Source organism: Octopus bimaculoides, chromosome 14 (genome assembly GCF_046866305.1).
Source record: "Octopus bimaculoides isolate indiv1 chromosome 14, ASM4686630v1, whole genome shotgun sequence".
NCBI lineage: Eukaryota > Metazoa > Mollusca > Cephalopoda > Octopoda > Octopodidae > Octopus > Octopus bimaculoides.
In genome coordinates this window covers 52551259-52576786 of record NC_142941.1, presented here as the reverse complement: position 1 = coordinate 52576786, position 25528 = coordinate 52551259, and the positions used below count along the sequence as shown (strand labels likewise).

General features: G+C 37.2%; 3 protein-coding genes across 8 annotated transcripts in view; all 3 read right to left on the bottom strand.

Moving 5' to 3' along the window:
- Nucleotides 1-280: 280 nt before the first annotated feature.
- Nucleotides 281-3119, bottom strand: LOC149132726 (uncharacterized). The gene is made up of 2 exons (XM_089362932.1): nt 2865-3119; nt 281-1055 (listed from the first exon to the last, which is right to left on the bottom strand). Coding segments are annotated over exons 1-2 (729 nt in total). The 5' UTR covers nt 2867-3119; the 3' UTR covers nt 281-328.
- A 3217-nt stretch (nt 3120-6336) lies between these two features.
- On the bottom strand, nt 6337-12798 carry LOC106872306 (uncharacterized). Of its 3 annotated transcripts, none has more exons than XM_089362931.1 (2): nt 12372-12798; nt 6337-7893 (listed from the first exon to the last, which is right to left on the bottom strand). In XM_089362931.1, the coding sequence occupies exon 2, from the start codon at nt 7889-7891 to the stop codon at nt 7178-7180; it is 714 nt and encodes a 237-aa protein (XP_089219057.1). In that variant the 5' UTR covers nt 7892-7893; nt 12372-12798; the 3' UTR covers nt 6337-7177. The 3 variants fall into 3 exon arrangements, with proteins under 3 accessions (XP_089219057.1, XP_014774731.1, XP_014774730.1); XM_014919245.3 differs by lacking the exon at nt 12372-12798 and adding an exon at nt 10702-12268; XM_014919244.3 differs by lacking the exon at nt 12372-12798 and adding an exon at nt 10337-10473.
- A 2684-nt stretch (nt 12799-15482) lies between these two features.
- LOC106872319 (uncharacterized) overlaps nt 15483-25528 on the bottom strand; it is a 65898-nt gene continuing 55852 nt past the window's right edge. For 3 of the 4 annotated variants that reach the window (XM_089362929.1, XM_089362926.1, XM_089362928.1), the window contains 3 exons: nt 24723-24818; nt 23413-23489; nt 15483-21374 (listed from right to left, as the gene is read on the bottom strand). In XM_089362929.1, coding sequence (XP_089219055.1) covers nt 21245-21374; nt 23413-23489; nt 24723-24818 — 303 coding nt within the window. In that variant the 3' untranslated portion in view covers nt 15483-21244. The remainder of the gene's footprint in view (nt 21375-23412; nt 23490-24722; nt 24819-25528) is intronic. The other variant, XM_089362927.1, reaches the window with a different exon arrangement.

Sequence of the window (25528 nt, the reverse complement as noted above, 5' to 3'; positions counted from 1 at the left end):
AAACATTTTTTCAGCTCAATTTACTTTATTGGCTGTATGACAAAGTTTCCAGAGTAAAGAGCCAGCTTCCATAGTAAGGTTCTCACAAGCCAATCAAATATCTCCAACAAAATATCTGTTCTTGTATCTTAACATCAACCATTTCACACAGAACCTTCACAACATTCATCCTGCTAGTCTGTTGATTCCTAGCATTTTCCCCACAAGAATCTCACCTGCTTTCGAAAACACCAACTCTGATTTATGTTCTACTAGAAATGCAAAGTTAATACAAAACCAATCGGTTCATTTACTTTATTGATATCTCACTTGAAACAAGTCTCCACAATTAAAGTGTTGCAATTTTGGGGGTTATGATAAGATTTTTACGGGAAGCTGAACCAGCATAGCTGGGCAATCCCATTTTTTTCAGTTCTTCAGTTGCCAAAAAGCAAGGCTGCAAAATAAGCTCATTTTTGGAATTAGCTTCATCTAAAGTATAAGCATATTCATGTCCCTTAGGAATTCTACCAGGGGCTGGTATCTTGGGGATATGACAGGCTCTAGTCTCTATGATTTCAACTAACTCATCATGTTTCAATACTTTGGATGGTTTTTCAGTAGTCTTCTTGGGGCTAGATTTCGCTTCGAATTTTGAAGCAAGTCTTTTCTTTTGTGCCTCATCTTGTTCTTCAAAGCGTATAAATTTTTTTGGCGGAATCACTTCTTTTTCAAATTCTTCTGGGAAATTTCTGCTTTTTACCTTTTCTGTACTTACTATTACTGCATCAGGCGCATAATTGAAGAGGTTGTTTTCACACTCTGCAGCTTTGCTGTTGTAGCTAAATATGTTGTTGTCCGTTGCACTAAAAGGATCAGGGTAATTATCTGGTTGGATAGGGGCGTAATCTTCGTTACCAGGATGCTCCTTCAACCAGTCTCTTAGACAGGCTGCTTCATGTCCACGTGAACCAATGAGAGAGCAGTTACAGCCACAGATATAACATATTATATTGTTTCTTTTGTATTCCTCACTGAACTCCGTAGAAGTTCTTTCATCTCCATTTGAATTATCCCTACAAAGAAACAGAAATTAACACACATTAAACAAAAAAAAAAAAAAAAAGAAAGAATTCATCTTTACCAATAAAGCAAACATTGGTGTTTGATGCAGTCCTTGGAATTATCAGATCCTGTCAAACTGTCTAACCGATGCCAGCAGGGAACAAAGACAGTAAATGACGATGACCAGTGCTAGGTTATGTTATCAATAAACTGACAGTATGATGAATCAACAAGGAATCTATGTGGTCAGTTAACTTGCTAGAAAGAACAGCTAAATCTCCTTCATACCAACATTATTGCAATGCTTCTCAAAATTTTTTGGGGCTATTGTGACCCCCACTTCCTTTCTCTTAAGAACACTTTTTTGATACTTTCTTGCTTTGACCCAGCAAAATTCAAAACCTATGTACATATCTATATAGAAGCTCGCATAAGTGAGGACCTTGCCTAATGCTACAGGTGAAGTGGCTGCCTTTATTACATATATGGATATACCATAAATTTTGACAATGTCGTTTAAATTCTACTTTTGTCTCCAGTACCCTTATAAAGTTGTCCTCTTTGTAACTAGTATCCAAAAATTTCAGTCCCTCAGGAGGTGGTGGGAGACAGTACCACTCAATTTGAGATGCACTGCTCTACTGACTTAAGAAATAAGACATGGATACTACTGTCATATATACACTGTTTGGTTAAAAAAAAAAAAAAAAAAAAAAAAGGAAAGATAGTTACATGAGGAACATTTGTAATCTTGAGCTTTACTGGATTTGAACTAAAGAAAAGCAACCAACAGGTATCATCTTCATAGGTTCACCCTAACAAATCCACTCACAAGACTTTAGACTTTGTGAGAGGATTAGTTAGACAGAAACTGAGAGAATCCTCTTGTGTGTGTGTGTGTGTGTGTGGCCTTGTCCTGATATTATGTGATGATTGCAAATGAGCATCACTGTTGTACAAATGGTGTTGATTTCCAGTCCTCTGTGGAAATATCACACAGGTGAGGGTTGGCAACAGAAAGAGTATCCAGCCATAGAGAAGCTAGCTCAAAAAATTCTGTCTAACCCATGCAAGCATGGAAAAGTGGATGTTAATACAATGATGATGATGAGGTTGAAAGCTGAGATAATGATGATTATATTCAACAAAATGTTGATGTAATATTTAAAAGAAACCTCAATCTTTGAGGATAACTCTAAAATATAATTGTTGGTGAAGGCAGCAGGCTGGCAGAATCGGTAGCACGCCAGGCGAAATGCTTAGTGGTATTTTGTCTGCCATTACGTTCTGAGTTCAACATTCTGCCGAGGTCGACTTTGCCTTTCATCCTTTCAGGGTTGATTAAATAAGTATCAGTTGTGCACTGGGGTCGATGTAATTGACTTAATCCCTTTGTCTGTCCTTGTTTGTCCCCTCTATGTTTAGCCCCCTGTGGGCAATAAAGAAATAAATAGAATTATTGGTGAAGACCAAAAAAATCGAAATTCATGATTAGCCTACAGAAATACAAACTGAAAATATTCTTTTCTACTCTAGGCACAAGGCCTGAAATTTTTTTTTTTGGGGGGGGGGCATTCGATTAGATCGACCCCCTACCTGGCACCAGTTTCCCATACATTAACATATGGGCGATCGTTTCTGTGAAATGAAGATTGAGATTTTATACCATGTAATGGTTTGGCAGTTGTTCTTTCACTTTGCTGTCCGGGGGGGGGGGGGAAATACCAGCAAAAACAAAAGGTCTTTTGCGAAAGTAAAAGGGATATGCTATATGCGAACCACAAAGAAATACACAGATTCACTTATAAATGCATACATACATAGTTACCAAAATAAATTCCTAAGTTTCAACAGACTCTTTTTTCCAGTATTTTCTGGCTGAAAAGTTTTTTTTTTTTTTTTTTTTTTTTTTTGTCGTTGTGTGCTTGTGAGTAAATTAAATTGACGAAAGTATAAATTTATACTCGAAAATAAGGACTGTTAAAATGGCCTTGCAAAGGCAACCATTGGGGGAATTTCCCCACTTATACTTTCGTCCTAACTTTGAAAAGAATGAGTTGAGCGTTAACGACTCACATCGCACGTGAGATAGGTAAACGGAAGAAAGAACAGAGATATCATCAAACGATGTTTTTTGATTTGCGAACGGCAATCTTGGATAATAACGTATAAGCATACTTGAAGCTTCGGAAATCAGTTCTGTGACATGCGACGACTTAACTCGAGAAACACGTAGCACCAAAACACAAATCAGCAACAACAATAATTAGCTCACTGCTCACATCTGTTTTGATAAAGGGATTGTACATATTTTCACAAGTATTTTATTTGATTTTAGGTGGGTTTTTAAACAAAGATATTTATGTTTTTTTAGGCATAACTACAAAGTTTTACCCTCCAGACTTTGGGAGGTCATAACTTTCAGAAAAATGAATATTTTTAAATGAAATTTTCTATGCATATAGTATTTACTATGTAGAATCTGAATATACAAAAATTTCCGAACCCTGTAGTTATGCCTGTTTTTAAATATATTCGTGGAGACAGACGTAAAAAAAACAGAGTTTATCGACGGAAGTCGAGGTATATTTTCTTACGTTTTAATCGCTTTAAAAAAAAAAATACGTGAAGTCGAAAAAAGACGTAACTCAAAATGACGTAGGTTCAAGTATGCCTGTCCCACTTTCTTTTTTCTTCACTCCAAGACTTTCTAGAGGGTTCCCATCTGTAATTTATTAGCTTTCACTTAACACTGACCTTTAGCTTGCACCCCCCCACCGCCAGTATTAAGGCTCTTCATCCAGCTCCCCTCTCTCCCTCCATCGCTAACCTTCCCCCACCACTCCCGTTACGGCTAGCCTGCTTGCATCGCATCCTGCACCCCACCCGAATCCCACCACCAGAGTTAATGTTGTTCACTCAGACCCCCTCACCTTTACTTCTAGCACTATTCTTCCCCTCCCTCCCCATCTGAATTCGAATTCTAATGCTGACCCCACTGATACTGCCAGTTCACCTCCAAGATCTGTTCTCTGCACCCGTACAAGTCGCTATCTGAAGACCATCAAATGCCACATGTGTAAGTCTAAGTTACCACAGGATCTGCGTCGGCATTACTGAAGTTCAAGCCGAAAGTTTTTTTTTAACTGGACATGCGACCGATGTCACTTCATCTCTGACACCCTTAGTAGAACAAAACTTTGCTTGATATCCAGATCCTTGCTGAAGATTTTTCTGCCGCCCTCCAAGGTTTGTTCAAGCTGAAGCTTGCCAATCGGATCCCTAAGAGCCGGTGGCGGCTCGTATATAGGCACTGCAGAACTGCAGCACCCCCTATTTCCACTTGATATTATCGATAACATTCCATATAATGAGTCCTTTTTTTCTTTAATTCTTTCTTTATACTTGTACATTATATAATCCTTAAGCTTAATACCAGTAACCATTGTCTAGTTTATGAAAAGAATTTTAAAATCCTTGTATAGAACTGTGCGCTTCACAGTTCCAGCATCGTGGTGTTTGGCAGTTGTGCGCATGCTCACATGTCCGAGATAGGAAGCTTCACTTGAAGTAAAGGAGTTTTAATAATAATTTTCTTCATTTTAACCTACTTTCAATCATCTGTAAAAATTTAAAAGTAATTTTCAGAAATTTAAGTTCTCTGGGACTTAATAGGTTAATCCATTATTTATTTATTTTTTTAAAATTTTTACATCCATTGTCCCCTTTTGGTCATCCCATTGTTGCCCCACTTCTCTTCAATGCCCCTGTTGGATATTCACACCCAGATTTTTCCCCAGAGGGGCAGTACTGCCCACTTTGCAAACCACTGATATAGAGGAACATGTTTATACAGACACAGGTATATTAATTGCCATAATAGTTGGCAGGAGATCAAAATATTTTTTTTTTTTTTTAAATCATTGAAATACATGGAGGAAATTTTCCCTTTATTTTCATTTCTCAACTTTGTATTTTTTTTTATTTATTTATTTATTTATTATTTTTTTTTGTGGGGGGGGTTCCAATTACAAAGGTACATAGTTATCAGAACCAAAGAGCCGGATGATGCCAGCAGAAAATAAAGTCAAAAAGTCAAGAATTATGATATACATATCTTTTACTTGTTTCAGTCACCAGTCTGTGGCCATGCTGGGGCACCACCTTGAAGAATTTTAGTCAAATAAATTGACCCCAGTACTGCTTTTTTTTTTTTTTTTCTCTTAAGCCTGATGCTTCTTATTCTATGGGTTCTTTTGCTGAACTGCTAAGTTACAGGGACATCAATAAACCAACACCCATTGCCAAGCAGTGGGGGTGGCAAACACAAAAACACATGCACACACACCCACACGCATATGATGGGCTTCTTTCAGTTTCTATCTACCAAATCCTCTCATAAGGCTTTAGTTGGCCCAAGACTGTTGTTTGGTTGGCCCAAAGTGCCACATAGTGGAACTGAACTTGGAACCGCCATGTGGTTGGGAAGCAAGCTTCTTACCACACAGTCATGACTGTGCTTGGTTACAAATATATGCGAACACTAAGGGGGGGGGGGAATTATATTCATAGCCGCATGCACACAGATTGCAGATGTACATGATACCAAACTGGATTCAAACTAGCAATTTAGTTAAACCCTTTAGCATTTAAACTGGCCATATCTGGCTTCAGTATTTTCCATTTTATGTTCATACCTGCCAGATCTGGCTTCTCACACCGACTCTACAATGTCATTCAAAAAAATAAACAGGCACAGGTGAGGCTGTGTGGTAAGAAGCTTCTTTTCCAACCACATGGTTCCGGGTTCAGTCCTACTGCATGGCACCTTGGGCAAATGTCTTCTACTATAGCCTTGGGCCAACCAAAGCCATGTGAGTGGATCTGGTAAACAAAAACTGAAAGAAGCCTGTTGTATGTATGTGTGTGTGTGTATATGTATGTATATATATATATATATATATATATATATATATATATGCAGCTTTATTAATAAAACATATTACTCTACCTCTGGTATTCGAGTACTATTTTTTCCACTTTGTTTCACATGTATGTGCTTACTCTGATGTGTGTGTGTGTGTGTGTGTGTGTGTTTGTCTCCCAATTATTGCTTAACCCATTAGATATATATTGGGACAATGTACAAATTCAGGGCTTAGAAATCAAATGACAATCGGAGAGCCAACCAATTGAAACGATGTGTAAAACATAAATATTTACGAGCAGGAAATTTCAGCTTTGACAAAAATGGAAATAATCCTGGAGTATAGAATCTTAACACCAACACACTTGAGAAATTAAAAACAGCCATTTTGTTTATTCCTGAAAAATATTTTGTTAATTTTATATGGAGTGGATTAAAATATACAGCAGCATTTTTTTTATTTTATATGTTTTTTTGAAGTGAAAGCTAGTTTAGAAGTGCAGTTGACAGTTTCACAGTTTCAAGTTACATGTAGCCATTTATGCAGAATTGGTTTTACCTACAGAGCCATCATTCATTACAGAATGATAGTTTCACAGCAATCTAATGCATTGTGGGATATGCTGTTAGCTGAATTAAAACTACACAGGCTGACGAGTAAATTATTTGTCTTTAATTGCAATGTTTTGTTCTTATGTGCATATCTGTGTGTAGTTCCAATAAGATCACAGCTAATGGAATTGGAAATCAAATAAAAGATTACAAAAATATGAGAAAATATGGATACAGTTGTGTATATATGTATACATACATAAACACACACATAAGTGTGTGTATATGTATGTATATGAATGTTTGTATGTCTCTATGCATAAATGTAAATGTATATCACACACACATATATGTATGCATGTATATATGTGTGTGCATGTATATATATAGAGACGGAGAGAGAAACTAACAGATAAATAAATATATATACATGCAAAAACATACATATGCATATATATATTTAAACATACATACATATATATATCTATAAGTACACATACATACATATATATATATATATATATATATATATATACACATATATATATATGTACTATATGGGCTATCATGTGCATGTATTTTTCTTTCTTCATGCATATTTTATTCTATGCATTTCCAGGTTTGGGGCAGAAATGGCTAAGAATGTTATCCTGATTAAATTGTAGTTATTTTGGATGATATTTGAACTGGTCGTCTCGATGCCAGTCCCACATGACTTGGCAATCCACTTTTTATCAACTGTTCAGTTGCAATATAGCATGGCTTTAGAATAAGCTTGTTGGTTGAATTCAGCTCATCAACATTGTAACCGTACAGGTGTTCTCTAGGGATTCTGTTTGGAGCACTAGGTTCAGGTAAGAGTGGTGCATATTTCTGCATGGTTTTGACTAGCACACTGTGTAGAATAGTCTTTGGGAGCTTTTCATCTGCATTCTTTAAAAAACCAACTTTATCCTGAATTTTTTTTCTTACAACATAGTCCTGTTCGTCCTGGCGTACAAATCTCTGTGGTTGAATCAGAGTGTTCGGTTGTTTCAAACCTAAAGCTGGAATTTTCTTTAGATCGTGTTTTTTGTTTGCTTTGGGTGTGATATCAAGGCAATGTACTGCAGTGTCTGCTGCATTTTGATTGTATCTATGTATTTGCTTTGCACTTGAAAGGAAAGGATCTGGGTATGGTTTGGGCTGTTGGGGTGCAAAATAGTCAAATGTGTGGTTTTCCTTGAGCCAGTCCTTTAGACAAAGTGTTTCATGCTGGCATGAATGTTTTGGAGTACAGTCAATACCACAAATATAACAAATAACTCTAGTTGTGTTGTAATCATTACTGAACTTCGTAGATTCATACTTGGAATCTTCTGAAAGCATTCCTATAAACAATAAGAAAGAGATATTAAGATACAGGCAATTCATATATCTATAAAATTTAGATTCAAGGTGAATATGGTACTTAAGTTTAGGCACCAGAATTATCCAAACAATCCCAAAATAAGGTGATTAAAATCAAAATAAGCAACAAGGATATCCAAAGTTAATGCAGTACAATCGTTTCATGCGACTCCATTTATTTAAGCAATGTGAACATTACATCAAATGTAAAATGCAGAGCAATCTTCAGCTGCACAAAGATATAGAAATTTAATGAAATTACATTTCAACAGAAGGACATGTTTTTATAACTGCATTTAAATTCTCCAAGTAGAAAGGAAGAATACAAAAAAACATTTTGACTTAGCCAATATGGTCTGGCTAAGTCAAAATGTATTTTTGTATTCTTCCTTTCTACTTGGAGAGTTTAAATGTAGTTACAGCAATATGTCCTTCTGTTGAAATGAAATTTCAGTAAATTTCTATATCTGCGTTTTGAGTTCAAATTCTGCTGAGGTTGACTTTGCCATTCATCCTTTTGGGGGTCAATAAAATAGGTATCATTTGAGCACCGGGGCAGGTGGGGGGTGTAATCGACTTAGCACCCCTCCTCCGCACCCGAAATTGCTAGCCTCGTGTCAAAATTTGAAACCGTTGTTAGAATCAATGTGAAATGACAAACTGGCAGAATGGTTAAGCAAAGCTGGACATTTTGTCCGTTTTTATGATCAGAGTCCAAATTTCCCCATGGTCGACTTTGTCTTTCATCCTTTTGAGATCGATGAAATAAGTACCAGTCGATCACTGGGAATCGATATATCGACCGACCTGTGCTTATAATAGAAAGGATTATTAGAGTTAATGTGGCAAAAAGAAAATAAAACAAAAACTATAAAATCATGTGGAACTCACCGTACAATGCTTCATGGCTGCATAGAATCTCCACATGTGGAGAAAACAACACAGAAAAGAAGACATGTTTTTCTCATATTTTTAGAAGATAATTAGTTGATTAGATAAATTAAATGAAAGAATATTGTTCTAATGATTGAGACCATATAAAACGGCACCAAGCCCGACGCACAGTTGTCCCCCTTTATATCATTTATTTAATCACCTTGATAGTGATGTCCCATTAGAGTCATTGCTGACCCCTTCTCTTGAAATCAGAGAGGGGGTTAATGTGAATAGCGCAAGGGTAATTTGGAACCAGGAGATAAGTAGAAATGTGGTGGTGGTGGAGAGTAACTCGAAGTCCTTACGTTGGACAAATGTAAACAAATCAGAAAACGAACCATTACAAGAAGAATTTGTCGATTCCAGAGCCAAACTAAAGTTTTTTTGGGGTTCCCCCCACAAAACCCAACTGTATCATCCAGCCCAATGTTTCTCAACCATCTTTTTTTTTTTTTACTTATGGACCCCTTTGATCCCTATTTTACGTGGACGGATCCCCATAGTCATTCGATGTTTTAAAAAAATCCCATTATATTTTATAATTAAATATAATTCGGAATTGTATAAAAATGGTTATTAAATGTTTTGTGTATTGCAAAAGTATAACCAATTTATTGCAGATAAATTTCAGCAACAAAATCTTATATGGGACCCCAAGAGCCATATGGACCCTGGACGAAAGCCACTAATCCAACCTTACAGATGCATGCTGAGGATTAAGTTTGTTTATTCTGGAGGCGAGAGTCACACTTGAACGATTTCCAGCATAGAAAGTTTAGTTGCAAGAATAAGAAGTGGATGGAGAAAGTTCGGAGAACTTTTATCTTTGTTGGTAACAAAAGACCCTTTTATCAGATTGAAAAGCAGATTGTACAACAGTAATGCTACATGGTTGAGTAACTTTGAATGTGAATACAGAAGATATGCGAAGACTAGAAAGAAATGAAAGTAGCATGCTCCGATAGATGTACAATGTCAGTGTGCATGTACAACACAATACAAATGTGCTGAGATAAAAATTGGGCATAAAAAAGCATTAGATGTGGTGTGCAGGAGAGAAGATTGTAGATGGATTCGGACAGCTGTATAAAGAAGTTTCTTACTCACACAGTCACGTTTCCGCTTATATATATATATTTTTTTTTTCAGAAAGTCATGAGGAAACAAAGACGGGGTTGGGGGTACTCTTGTGTAAGTATGCTGATCATTTAAAAACGTGGGGTGTAGTTGATTTAATTGATTGCACCTTACTAATACCTATTCGTTTTACCTCGCAGGTCGGGACATAAGACAAACTTAGCCCCAGTGGAACTCCGGGAATAAAGGGACATAACTAAATACTGCCTGGCGTTTTTTCCGGCGTCGATTGGCAATCGGTCATTTTAGATTCTGATTTATCGAAAAATAATCAATATATTTGTTGGACGGAACAAAAAAAAAAAAAGCAAAAAAACCCCCAAATAACTAGATATTAAAAACGATATTTACCAAAGCGATCGAAATCCTCGATGGAGTTCATTTTCTAAAACGTGACTTAAAATTTAAAAGAAAATAAAAATAGAAAACAGGAAAAACGGCCGAAATCGCCGTCTTTAGGTCGTTTGTTGCAACTGATCTGTGGAACGCAAGAGTGATATATATTGATTCGTACGTACGTACCTATGTATGTATGTATGTATGTATGTATGTATGTATGTATGTATATATGTATGTATGCATGTATGCATGTATGTATGTATGCATGCATGCACACACACACACATATACATATACCTAAAAGGAGAGAAATGAGAGATGAAATAAAGTTATAGCCACACACACACACAGAGAAAAAACTTAAGATAAGACTTAACTGCATTATTTGTCGATTCTAGGAACTATCATTTGCGCTACAGTTTCAAATGCAGCTGAAGTTGACTATCTTCCATCCTTCTAGAGTGAATAAAATAAAATATCTTTCAAATACTCAGTTCGCTATCATTGATTCTTACATCACATCCACCAAACTGCCTCCGTTACAAAATAGGTGGATTCGAAAACAGGAAACTGTACTCAATGACTTTGAATCTGTCTGTTTGTCTGCCTGTCTTACCTTTATTGCGGAAGCAGTAATCACAGACGCTCTGTAATATAAACGGTAATGCTTTTTAGGCACTTCTACACAGTATCGTCCTGCACGGGCCTCGATCCCTTTTTGCCAATCCATATAGTTAATAAAGAAATCATTATCATTATTGTTAGACAGGCTTTAGTGTCCGGTGAAAGATGTTCTGTGATGGACAAGACAGAAAGAACTGAAGACAGACACCTTTCCTCTTTGGTCAAGCCCTCATCAACTTTTTCAAGTTTTTATTTGAAAAGAAAAGTGAGACTGGAGAAGGATGTGCTGTTACATTCCGTGTCACGCTGAATAGGCGTGTCTGTGGTGTACTCAGCCACTCGCACGTTAATTTCACGAGCAAGCTGTTCCGCTGATCGGATCATCTGTGACACTCGCTGTCGTAACCGACGGAGTGCCAGTATACACACTGATATTTTAAATCTAAGACTGCTTATCTGTGTTCCGTCTTTCATGCACGCAAATATTACACATCCAGCGAAACATACTCGGATTTAGTTTCTTTTCAGCTTTCATACACCGTCTGCTTTCGACGTCCTTGTTTCGTTACCTCATAGAATCGACTTTTTATACAATCATCATACAATCTTCTCTTCACTCAAAGATAGAACCCTTTTATTGTCAACAGAAGTAACATTATTTTTTACAAACGCTTTTTTTTTTCACCTCGTTGTTCTGTGGCCACCGTATTTTTACAACGATCTCCTCTGTTACTGATTATGTCTCTTAGATGACAGAAGCTATCAACTACTTTTTAGGAGTCTTTTGAGTGAATCCAAACGGAATAGTGGAGCGCTTCCATCGACAGTTTAAAGCCGCGTTTCACGCTTATCCTGATAATCAATGCTGGATCGAGTACCTCCCAATAGTACTCCTTGGCATTCGAACTTCGTTCAAGGAAGACCTCGGTTTCTCTCCAGCTGAGCTGCTGTATGGTGTTCCATTGTCTTTACCGGAGCAGATGCTTGTCCCAGTAGATCTGTCGACTCAAGATCCTACTCTTTATGTGAACCACCTTCGTACATACCTTCAAGACCTTCGGCCGATGAACACTCGGCACCAAACCGTGAAACCTGCAGTCCCGAGGGACATAGCTTCGTGGATCCACGTTTTCGCCAGAGAAGTCCTTTCACTAAACTTTACTTAGGACCTTATCGTGCTAACAAACATTTCACTATTGACTTGAATGGTTCCAGAGACACTGACTCTGTTGATAGACTTAAAGGGGCCTATACAGATGCACATACCTCGGTGTCTCATACACCCCTACACACACGTCTCACCCACCTCCACCAACACACGAAACGACAACCCGTAGTAGTCATCGCGTCCATTGGCCCAAGAGACTTTACAAGACTATATATATGAACTTGCTCTAAGTGCCTGTTATTTTCGCATACTTGCATTTGTAATATTGCTTTCCTTGATGTATTCATGTTTTTCCCTTGTTCGAACATTTCACTCTGCATTTTCTTTTCTTGCTGCATTATTGTTGCTTGTAGTCTGAGCGGCGGGTACTGTAACATGTCAAGAAATCTATTTTAGTTGTCGCGTCATAGCACAGTTGTGCTATGGCATACTCCAGCCAATCAGGGTTGTGCGCGTATTAATACCAAAGCAGTTCTCTGCCCAAGAAGAGAAGCGCGTGTTTTAACTTGTTAGCGGAAAGACTGATTCAGCTTCGAGAAGTTGGTCGTTGGAATTCCCACAGTTGATAGACGATTTTGGATTATCGTATTTTCCAGTTTATAAAACGCATCGGCATTTAAGCCGCAGAGCCGAATATGGGGGAAAATTTTGGTTTTATCCACACATAGAGCGCACCGGTGTTTAAAAGACCTATAGAGCCACGGGTCCGCTGCTAGCATTTTTGTTGTTGACGTGTATGTGATTGCAAAAGGCTTTATTTTACAACTATGAGATGTATTGTTATTGCTATGATTTAATCTTACTGTAATCAGCAACAAACATATCATTTATCTGAATATACGGGTGATTTCCGCATGTCCTACTTTGCTGGCATTTACCACGTTCAGATGGTGCTGTTTACGTACCACAACTACAATTTCTATTTGATTTCATTTTGATGTTGATATACTTGACTCAATATGTCTCCTCAAGCACGGCATGTCGCCCTACGATCCAAGGGTATTTTTTGAGTTGGGTTATACTTTTACAATTCTTTTATTCTTGTACTTGTTTGTCATTTGACTGTGGCCATGCTGGAGCACCACTTTTAGTTAAATAAATCGACCCCAGGACTTATTCTATCGGCATCTTTTGCCGAACTACTAAGTTACAAAGGACGTAAACACACCAACATCAGTTATCAAGCGATTGGGGGTGGGGACAAACACAAAGACACACACACATATATCTATCCACCCTGCACCTAAAATCTCTCAACTGACACAAAGCCACACAACCCAATACTACTCCACCATTTGAAAGGTTTTTATCTTGCAAGGTGCTTGGTGACCCCGTTGGTGTTGCTGCCACATAAAACGCACCCTATACACTGTGTAGAATGGTTGGTGTTAGGAAGCTGTAGGCAACCATGCCACAACAGACAACAGGATGTGGTGCATCATCATCATTTAACGTCTTGTTCATGCTGGAAGGCTGCGCCAGACGCTAGTCTGATTTACCATGGTTTTCTATGGCTGGATGCCCTTCCTAATGCCAACCACTCCAAGCATGTAATGGATGTTCTTATGTGCCACAGGCACGGGTGCCATTTGCGTGAGACTGGTATCTGCCACAACTGTAATTTTTCTCAGCTTGATGGGTTTTCTTCTCAAACATGACACAATGCCAAAGGTCTTGGTCATTGCCTCTATGAGGCCAAACACTCGAAAGGCAAATCACCCAACCCATGCCAGCATGGAAAAGCAGATGTTAAACAATGATGAGGATGATGATGTAATGGTAGGAACAATAAAATGAAGAAGCCATTGCTGAAAGAAAAATACTGACGAACAACAAAACGGTTGGTATGGTTTTTTTTTCCAGATTTTATTGTATAATTTTGTCTCTAGCAACCAAACCAGTAAATAGTTTTTTGAGGGTTTTTTTTTTCTTTTTTTGGCAAACCAGTTAAAATTTGTATTTTATTATTATTTTTTTTTTAACCTATGCTTCACCTGAACCACAGAGAGAGAGATAGAAAGATAGAGAGAAAGATGGCTAGAATTATTATTTCAATTTTTTTTTGTCTTTAATATTTACAAGAAACTGCTAAGCTGGCTGGTTCCTGTAAGCTCCCAGAGTACAAGATTTATTTCAGCATAGACGAAATATGCTTAAGTGAGACAGTATTAAAAGCGGAAGGTAATAATACTGTTAGTGATAAAAGTAGTAGCAGTAGCAGCAGCAGCAGCAGAGGTAGGAATTCAAAGAATTGAAAGATAAGAGAAAGAACCATAGAAAATTAAAAACAAAAAGGTGAGTAATAGTAGTAGTAGTAGTAGTAGTAGTAGCAGTAGTAATATTAATAATGGCTTTAAATTTTGGCACAAGGCCGGCAATTTTAGGAGGTGGAGGTGGGGAGGGGATTAGTTGATGGCAACAACCGCAGCACTTGACTAGACTGGTGCTTTGATTTTATCAACCCTGATGAAAGGCAACGTTGGCCATTGCTGTATTTGTACTCGAGTAATATTTTAATAATGATTAGAATAATTAGTTGTGATAACAATTAGAAAAATGTAGAAACAACAGTATTCATTATGTGTCTTGAAAAGGTTATACTGATTAAACAATTATTATTATTATTATTATTATTAGAGTGAGAGAACAGCGCATACCATCTAAGTGACACTGGGATATCACACATGAAGTTTAACATATCCATCATAACTACCTGTCTGTTAAGAGTACACCAGGCACATGCATCACAACCATATGTGCACAACATAGCGATCTCATATCAAGATAAACAGTGCCTGACCTTGTAGGTGGGGCCCAGTTGCAATTTTCTCCAGGTCAAGTAGCCCATCCTGTTCGAGAGATGTTTAAGGATGATGTACGAAACACCCATGTTTCCAGAGGTAAATTATTATTATTATTAACGACACTGTTACACCCCGAAAGGACTTGGTTGTCGGGTTTATTTTCGTGCAATATTCCTTGGTAAAGAATTGGATTTTAATTTGTCTCCAGGTCTTTCTGGGTACTAAAAACCATTTATTTCCCTTCTTATTTGTTTGACAGAATACGGAGAAAAACGAAAATTTACAGATATTACTGAAAAATGAGAGGTAACAATACCAGTAACAATGTTTACCGGTGTTCTTTGAACTTCTAAAACTTAAAACCGATCGGATAAGCAGTAAATAATAATAATAATAATAAAGTGGAGTGATAGTAGTAGTGGTGGTGGAAGAGGGTCAGCAAATTTGGATTCCCTGCCTAACCCTGACTGTGCGGTCAGCACAAATTGAAGAGGACAAATTATGACACATCATCGCATTGTACAGTGTGTTTGTGTGTGTGTGTGTGTGGGGGGGGGGGGGGGTGACAGAGTTCTTAGGCCAGCCAGTAAGTTCTTAACTAGTTTCTATAGGGTCATTCGGAAGATGAGAGACCAATCTCTCTCTCTCCACTCCTACAAGACAAAACAGGATAGGATAGGATAGGATATCAGTCTATCACAGGTAACTTCCCCACCCACTCGCCTTCCCCAGAGAAATAACTTTGTAACACAAGCACAATGTCATGTCTAATATCCAAACAGCCATAGTTACTCCACCCTCCACCACCTTCCTTCCACACAGACATGTTCACTTACATAAGCTGTTCGAACCAAACATTTACACAGTTAAAGTGTGTTAGTATATATATATATATATATATATATACATACATATGTACATATATATGTGCATATATATACGTGTATATATATATATATATGTGCATATATATACGTGTATATATATATATATGTGCATATATATACGTGTATATATACATATGCATATATATACGTGTGTATATACGTGTGTGTATATATATATATATATATATATATATATATATATATATATATATATATAAATACTTTTATTTGTTTCAGTCGTTTGACTGTGGCAATTGCCACCTGACTGGTTCCCATGCTAGTGGCATCCAGCTGTAGAAACACTGCCGGATCAGATTGAAGCCTAGTGCAGCCTCCTGGCTTGCCCGTCTCCAGTCAAACCGTCCAACTCCTGCCAGCATGGAAAATGGATGTTAAACAATGATGACACAAATATGTATATACATACACATATACAAATATATATATATAGACACGCACACATGTATATACCTTTACAAATACATACCCAAGATGCACGTTTAGCTGAATAGTTAAGTTTACAATCAAGAAGTCCTCAGGGGTCAATCACACATGATAAATTTTATCATGGCTTCGGGTCCAAATCTTTTGAGAGAAATTTTTCCAATTCAAAGGGTCAACCATGTTACACACAGTGTCAATGACTTGGCTCGAGAATGCCTGTGGAGTACTCAGCCACTTACATGGCTACTCTATGGATCAAATAATTAGAGCACTCATTGTTAAAGCTGACAGATCCAATTTTTTTTATACACACACACACACACACATGCACAGTGAGGGTGCATGGCTCAGTGATTAGAGTGTCGGGCTCACAATCATGAGGTAGTGAGTTCAATTCCCAGACCAGGCTGTGTTCTTGAGCAAGACACTTTATTTGACGTTGCTCCAGTTCATTCAGCTGAAGAAACGAGTTGCAACATCACTGGTACCAAGCTGCATTGGCCCCTTTGCCTTTCCCTTGAGATAACACTGGAGGTGGGAGGCCGGTACGCAAAGGTGACTGCTGGTCTTCCATAAACAACCTTGCCCGGACTTGTGCCTCGGAAGGTAACTTTCTAGGTGCAATCCCAGGGTCATTCATGACCGAAGGGGATCTCTAACCCTTTTATATATCTACACCTTTTCAACTTATACAACAAGCACTCTTTTTTAAAATGAACTTTATACTTACTGAAATTACTTTCTGAAAAATTAATACAAAGTGCGGCAATGATGTCTTCATACAGCAAATGTTTTACCGTTTATTGTTTTAGCTACCATCATGGTTGGGACTGGTGTACACTGTGTGTTTGTTGTGGAAACGTTCTATGAAGAATAGTGAATCTGGGAGGATTTTTTTATTTTTTTGCCACACCCTGAACTATCCACAGAGAAAAGAAATAAACGACCCCCCACCTCCCCTTTAATCACACACCCAGCAGAAAGACACAGTTAACAGAACTGTTCCATGGTGATGTGATTAAGCAGGGGCTCTTCTAATAACAGAACGGTTAGAATTAAGTACAAGACGGCATAGTAAGCCTAGTTAACTTGACTGAAGATGCTAATCAGACATTCAACATTAGCTGAGAAAAGAAAGGAGAAAGACAGATTTGAACTGAGAATCTATGAGGTAGTGGACTGGAAGAGACTGAAAATTCAGTCCTGGTTGCTAATCTTTGTCTTCATCTGAGTTGCCTCCAAATCTTGAGTGAACCGTTTAAAATCATTTGGGACAGTTTACATAGGTTGGAACTAATGGATTAACAGAATTTTCTTTAACCCTATTATTACCATATTTCTCTTGCAATTCACTATCATTGTCGCAGTTGGTTTTGAAAATGATGAAGAATTTATTGAAATAACTTAGTTATTATTAAGCTGGTGTTTGAAACCTGAATTAACATGAAATTTTGACGGAAGGTTTTAATTTAGATCACTAGAAAACGAGTTTGGTTTTTAGAACCTAGAGCTGCCTTAGTCAGGTGAGTATGAAAGGGTTAATTTTCTATTACCTCGATAACAGCTCCAGAATAATTCTGCTATCAAACATAGCAGGAGACATGTTCCTATGTCAGTCGGTCTCCTTTCAGACAGTATCATATGAGCTGCTATGACTAATCTATCAAATATCTTGCATCATGCATGGCAATTTCTCCTCACCTTGCCCACCACTCCAAAATATGCAAACTAAGGCAACATAGTGAAAAGCATGTGGCTTGGAGGTTCGGGCATTTCCCTCATGACTGTAAGGTCATGAGTTCGATATCCAGCAGCAACATTGTGTCCTTGAGCAAGACACTTCATTTCACGTTGTTCCAGTCCACTCAGCTGGCAAAAATTAGTAGTACTTGTATTTCAAAGGGGCCAACCAGGTCACATTCTGTGTCATGTTGAATCTTGTTGAGAACTATGTTAAAGGTACACATTTCTATAGAATGCTCACCTGCTTGCACATTAATTTCAAGAGCAGGCTGTTCTGGTGACCAGAACAACTGGAATCCTCATTGTTGTAATCGATGGAATGCCAATAACATAGAAATAAAGTATTTTGTCCAAAGGCACCAAAAAAACTACCAGCAGATATATGAACCTACAAACACTGAACGGAACAGCACAGTACTTACCCAATCAGCCTAATTGCATCAATTATTAAAATTTATAACACACACACAGAGTTCATTTATTCAATGCTGAACTTTCACAGTCACAATCCATTTTTTGTATGGCACAACAAACTTCAGGTAGAAGCCAATGTTTGAATAAACTCTACATGTATTAAACATTTGTTTTCACACACACGTCTTACATATGAATAAACATAAGACAACACACTTAACGTAAGTCCATACTGAGCATTTTTATGTTTTTGTGTCACAAAATAAACAAAAACCATTCGCAGTAAATTGATGTCAAGGAATTGTTTTCACATAATTAGAGAAAAAAAAAAAAAAATTAAAATCTTACCCTGAAGCAATTATGGAATAAATATATTGAGTAAATACTGAAGGAAGGAAGGAAGGAATATGGAGATAAAAAGATAAGAAAATATATGCTTAAAGCTACTGAAAAGACAGTGTAGGAGAATGGTGGTGGTGGTGGTGGTAATTTGAGGTTGAGATGTGGTTCATGAGAGGGAGGAGGTGGAGAGTACCTGAAACCAAAGTTGTTTGAATGAAGGTGGTGGTGATAGCAAGAGTATTACTCAAAGTAGAGTGTTGGATAGAAGATCCACAAGAGACAGCATGAAGCCAGAACAGGAACAAATGGACATACAGGTCAAGAAGAATAAGGGGAAAGGCAAGACAAAACAAAGAGAGAGAGAGACAATCAACAAAAGGGAAAAATAGGACAAAATAGAGGAGGGAGAGAAAGAGAGATGCAGCAACAGACATGATGTAATGAACAAAAGCCAAGTAAATGGTGATGATGATGGTATAACTAGGAAAAATGAATGATGTTTATAGTCTCAAGCCAAGGCTGACTGAGTAGGCCTCAAATGGAGCAAAAGACAATCAAGCCATGACCATCCTCTCCTTTTCTTGGGCATTACATATTCCAGATGATCCTACCCAGTGCTTTCCTCCATTTCCAAGATGGTAAAGTGTGATTTGAGAGAGAGATTTTGCTGCTACTTTGAGCAGGCATGGCCAAGCTGTTTTGATTTACTGTCCACACGAGACCAAGCCCATCACCAGGCTGGCCACACTGCTAAAAGCAGACCCAAGCTACTTTTTCATTAGGCAAGTCATTCAGAAAGTCCCACAGGTTTATACTGACTAGTATAAGGGTTCCCTCGACACATAGGGGGACGTACACACATTATTCTGTGTGGTTCAGAGACTGACATAGCTGGAAGAGAGAAAGAGGCAGAGAGAGAGATATTGTAGTCATTAGTTGTGGAGTGGAGCATATATTAAGACGGTAATAAGTGGGTAGATGGGTGGAAGGCAGATGTGTGGGACTGGAGTAAAGGAAGATTAGAGGATGTGGAATATCTGTCACAGAAAAGAAAAGAAACGAGAGAGAGAGAGGAATCAGCACTGAGGAAGGATTAGGAGAAGAAAATGGCAACACTGAAAACTGAAAGGAAAAAAATAAATAACAAAAACATAGAGATGATAGAGGGGAAATGATTATATATATATATATATATATATATATATATATATATGCACACACACATCTCATACATCACTTATCTTCCTTCAGTTTTAAGTGATATATATATATATATATATATATATATATATAATATTTATATATGTATATATAATAATTATATATATATATTATATGTACTATTATATATAATATAATGTAACATATATATTGGTTTCAAATTTTGACACAATGCCAGCAATTTCAGAGGAGTGGTACATATCTTATCGACCCCAAAACGATGAAAGGTAAAGCTGACCTAAGTGGAATTTGAACTCAGAACATAAAGACTGACCAAATGCCGTGAATCATTTTGCCCAGCATACTAAAGGTTCTGCCAACTTAGAATACATATACATATATATATATATATATTACATATGTATATATGTATATATATATATATATATATATATATCTATATATTACATATGTATATATGTGTGTATATATATATATATACATATTACATATAATATGTAATATATTCATTAATATGTAATGTATATATATAGATATATATAACATAAATATGAGAATATAATAAATAGATTAAGAAGAGACCAATCAATCAAAAATCAATCAAAAGAGAATGGGAAATGTTAATACAGGAAACAAAAAAAAAAAATGCAAAATACAGATAATGTAACAGTAGTAGTAGTAGTACAACAGTGGGTGTAGCAAGCTTTTAATTTGATAATTTGTTTCTTTTTCTTTTTTTTTTTTTTTCCGGTTTTGTTTTGTAAACATTCGCTAATTAATAAATCTGTAACTTGTATTAATTAATTCTACAGGATGCGGCAAAGCAACCCCCTAGATTCACCGTTCTTGACAAACGATTTGAACCAGAGGAGGTCTGTCTGCCGCATCCCGTAATGGGGTGTTGTTGGAGCCATAACAGCAGAAGCAAGATTAAAGTGTAACATTTTACTGATCTGTCTCTGTGTCCAGCCATTTTTTTTTTGTCTTTTTGGTTATCCTTGCAAGGCACCATCCTATACTGTTGTTACTGCCATCATCATCATCATCATAAACTGCTGTAGCATGGAAGAGACTGGGGCAAAGGGGGGAGGGTAAAAACTAAAGTACAGGTGCAATCAAAACCTCCAAGGGGCAGGGGGAGGTTAAATAGTTTGTTTTTTTACCTTTTGTTTTCTTTTTCCAGTTTTTATTTCAACTAAATTTGTATTTTTTATTCTTTTTATTATATTGCCTGTGGTTATTATTATTATTGTCATTGTTATTATTATTATTATTATTATTAAAACAGATCAGAGAAATTTGAAAGCACAACTCAACAGTCGGACATGGGTTGGGACTTGGAACCGGCCTCAATGTCAACCCGACATATTGGACATTTAGTGTTTGTAACTAACCACTGGTCAACACAACTTATATGGAACAGATGCATACAGGGCAGACGGCTGGAAAGATACAAAACAAAAAGAAGAAAAAAGTCCATTAATGTTAAGGTTTAAAAAAAGCAAAAAAAAAAAAAAAAAAAAAAATTGTAAACAAAAACTCACTACATCACAACTGATGGAATTTTACATCCAGTTTTACTTGGTAACCCTGCCGATGCTGGTGCCACGTAAACAGCATTGATGCCGGGGCCACGTAAACGACACTGATGCTGGTGCCATGTAAATGGCACTGATGCTGGACCCATGTAAATGGCATTGATGCTGGTGCCATGTAAACGGCACTGATGCTGGACCTATGTAAACGGCACTGATGCTGGACCCATGTAAACGGCATTGATGCTGGTGCCACGTAAACGACACTGATGCTGGTGCCACATAAATGGCACTGATGCTGGTGTCACATAAAAGGCACTAATTCTGGTGCCATGAAAATGACATCCAGGACACACTTATGTGGTTGGCATTAAGAATGGAATCCAGTCACTGAAACCATGCCAAAATAGACAACGGGGCCTGATGTGGCCCCTGGCCTTTCCAGCCCCTGTCATACCATCCAACCCATGCCAGCATGGAAAACAGATGATGATTTCCTCTGCTTGCATGGATGAGACGGAATTTTGTTGAAGCAGATCTTTCTACAGCTGGATGCTCTTCCCGTTGCTGACCCTCACCTGTTCCCAAGCCAGGTGATATTTCTCACCCCATGGCCAGATTAAGACCCATAGAGGCCCTCACCACTTAAAAGGTTTTGGTGCCCTCAAGAATATATAAATGGTGCAAAATGTAAAGAAAATAAATTTAAAATGTAAACAATAATAAATCATAAAATAAATTTTTGTTTTCAAAATGCAACAAAATTCACAGAAAGATAGAAAATAATGTTTATTTTTGTATGCTTCCATTTTGTTTATTTTTGTATGCTTCCATTTTATTTATATTTGAAAAGTTTTTTTTTTTTTAATTGCAAAGTGTTTGATGATATTAAAATTAATTTTACATAAAACTTTTGCTTCTATACTTAATAAAGATAAGGCATTACAAATATTATTTTAATAAGTTTAAACTTATTTCTTTCATGCCGTAAATCATTTTCATTTCATGTGGCACCCCTGTCTCTTGATGCTCTAAGCACGAGCTTATTTTGCATAATGGGTTAATCCAGCGCTGCTTGAACAACAGTGATACCCATTTATAATCATTGAGTGATGCCAAGACAAGAATACACACAAACACACACACACGTGTGTGTGTGTGTGTATAAGAGAAAAAAACGAGCAAAGAGAAATAACTTGAAGTGGCATATATTTGAACAACGTAGATAGATATTGCATTGTTAAATAATACCTCACAACAAAAATTCTAGATTCATTAAAATTATCTCTGCCTCTAGATGAAGGGGAAATAATTACCAAATAACAATTAAGACAAATGCCACTTGGGAAGGGGAGATAAACTAAAGATTCAAGTATTCTCCAAAACTAACATGCCATGAAGGAAAGGGACACGTGGTTAAAAAGCAAGCTTCTTAACCACATAGCCATACTTGTGCCCAATTGTCACAGATATATCTACATTACAACTGCCAGAAATGGTGCAATTATCCAGATACGAGAATAGCACAAAGCCTGTTTTCTACATCTAGTTATTTCTTTTGTATAGCAACCAGAATGGGTAAGACAGTGGCAGTTTAACCCTTTTGTTATTGTATTTATTTTGAGACGCTCTCTGTGTCTTTCAATTAATTTTAAATATAACAAAGAATTTAGTAAAATAACTTAGTTACCATTCAGCTAGTGTTAGGAACATAAATTGTGACTAAGATTTGGTGGAAGATTTTAATTCAAAACTTATGAAAACAAGACATTTGTACTCAGAGCCAGAGCTGGCTTCAGCTGGGTTGGTAACGAAAGGGTTAATGTTATAAGCACAAATCAGTAAATATAAGAACATGTTGGTGCACTCTGAGAAGCAACACAGACACATTAATGTACACCACTTGTTTATAATTCCTGTCTAGTAACCATTTTTTAAGACTTACCGTATATCTTCTCCATGTTCAAATTCACAAAGACATATAATACATTTTTCGTTTTCTTCCTCAACACTGCGCTTTACCTGTCAAGGAAAATCAAGGAAACAATGAAGAAAATGATCTCCCAAAAGGCAGAAACATAAATATCGGTTTCACATTTTGGCACAAGGCCAGTAATTTGGGGGTAGGGGACGAATCAGTTAGATTGACCTCAGTGCTCGACTGGGACTTTGAGAGGACGTTGGTGTTGCCCTGGCAGAGGTTTGCACTCTCCGAGTGCTCTTGTTTAGCCTTAAATTACTACACTCTTTCAGATTTAGTTTACTAATAATTCAGCTCTCAAAATCATTTCAGATATTTATTGATCCTTTGCATAGCCACATAGACCCTTGGAGGTCAATACTGACCACTTTACCATCTCCTCCTCTAACTGGTCAGCTGACACTCTAAATGACACATTTGTTTTTCTATCTTTCCTACAAGTACTTTTAGTGTTGTCATCATCATAAGTTAATATCCATCTTCCATAGTTAAACAGGATCCAGTGGATCCAAGGACAGCATCATACTCCATGCTCCAACGTCTGCTCTGGCATGGCTTCTACAGCTGGATGCCCTTCCTAACACAAGGGGTTATCTTTGTGACACCAGCACTAGTGAGGTCGCCAAGGAACTCACAACATTAAGGTCCCCTGTATTTGAGTGGGGTTACAGTAGAAAGGGAAGCGGCTTTATGTTAGGATATGAAAAAAGGGACCAAAACAGAACAGATTTCTGGCTGTAGAGGAGATATATAGCAATCCACACTATAGGAGAAGTGGGTGGGATTAACTAGGATAGAGCTGGAAAGGAGATAAAACAGTGGACATAAAGTGTCAAGGCAGACCCTAATAATACAATGTGAGGTGAACTGAGTAGAGACAGAAGAAAGGAGTGTGGGTGGGTACAAAAATGGGAAGAGTGAGTGATAGTTAGAGATGTACTTTTCCTTTTTTTGCTTAGAAAAACAGATTGTTTTATGAAAATAGATCAAGTAACTCGCTGGAGAATTACAAATGATTGTGAATCAACACTGGAGGTTCTGCACAGCTTGCTACAAACAGCAGCAAAATAACCCTCAAATCACACCGTACTGGTATAATCTGGCAATGAGCTGCTGGGTGCACTGTGCATAGGAAACAGATGGAATGGTCAGCATCATTACAACTGATCTAGAGCTAAACAAGAAAACAGATAGGAAAGCAAGCAAGAATATACATAAATTGATCATTGGCAAAAAAATTTTTTTGAAAAAAGGGTAAATCTGGCCATACTTACTTTCGTATATTTATGTGGCAAGGTGTTCTGGTCAATAACTGCCTGGCTAGCCCCTCGTGTAATTCCTGACATATGATTGTCCAAGTTGCTCCCCTGCTAGAATAAAGATATTAAATTATTTCAATACATGGAATTACAACAAACAAACAAACAGGACTTAAAATTTATTGACCTCCTGTGCCAGGAATTCAAATCTGTCACATATTTTGATATGGTTCAAATTAAAGCCCTTCATTGTAAACTGACTCAGATCACCAGAGATCACCTACTCCTACTCTCCTCACTCCTGGCAGCTCATCACTCTTTTATCACTATCCAGCTCCACCTCCCCACTATCTCTTTGAAAATGTGAGTAGTTGTAGAATCCTTCGACAGCATAAAATCTGTTCTGCTCTGGCTCTTTCTCTGTATTCGTGGACAGTTGATGTGTTGGATGTGACACTGAAGAAAAAGCAAGAACTCCTGAAATGTGTATATACACCACTTACTTATTTTTCTAACTTTGACTACATTGTTTACATAGATGTGTTTGCATATGAAACTTCCTAATTTACAGAGCTGGCTGTAAAAGCTATTGAAAATCTGTAGAGATAAACTTAAAAAGTGATTGAATTGCACTGCTAACACAAAAAGTAGAACACAGTACTGACTTATAAAACCTTTAATATACTTGGTTAGTATATTACAGGGTGGTAAAATGAAATACTGTGTCCCCCATCGACAATTTTGAAAACATAACATGGCGGTGTTAATAAACCTGACTCGAATGCAAAAAAAATATTGCAGTGAAGCAGAAGAAAAACGAC

Bases quoted from the DNA above. Each gene is read 5' to 3' on its own strand.
- LOC106872306 (XM_014919244.3), bottom strand. From the start codon at position 10,367: ATGAACTCCATCGAGGATTTCGATCGCTTTG. The intron at 7,894-10,336 runs GTAAATATCGTT...TATTGTTTATAG, and splicing joins CGAGGATTTCGATCGCTTTG to GAATGCTTTCAGAAGATTCC.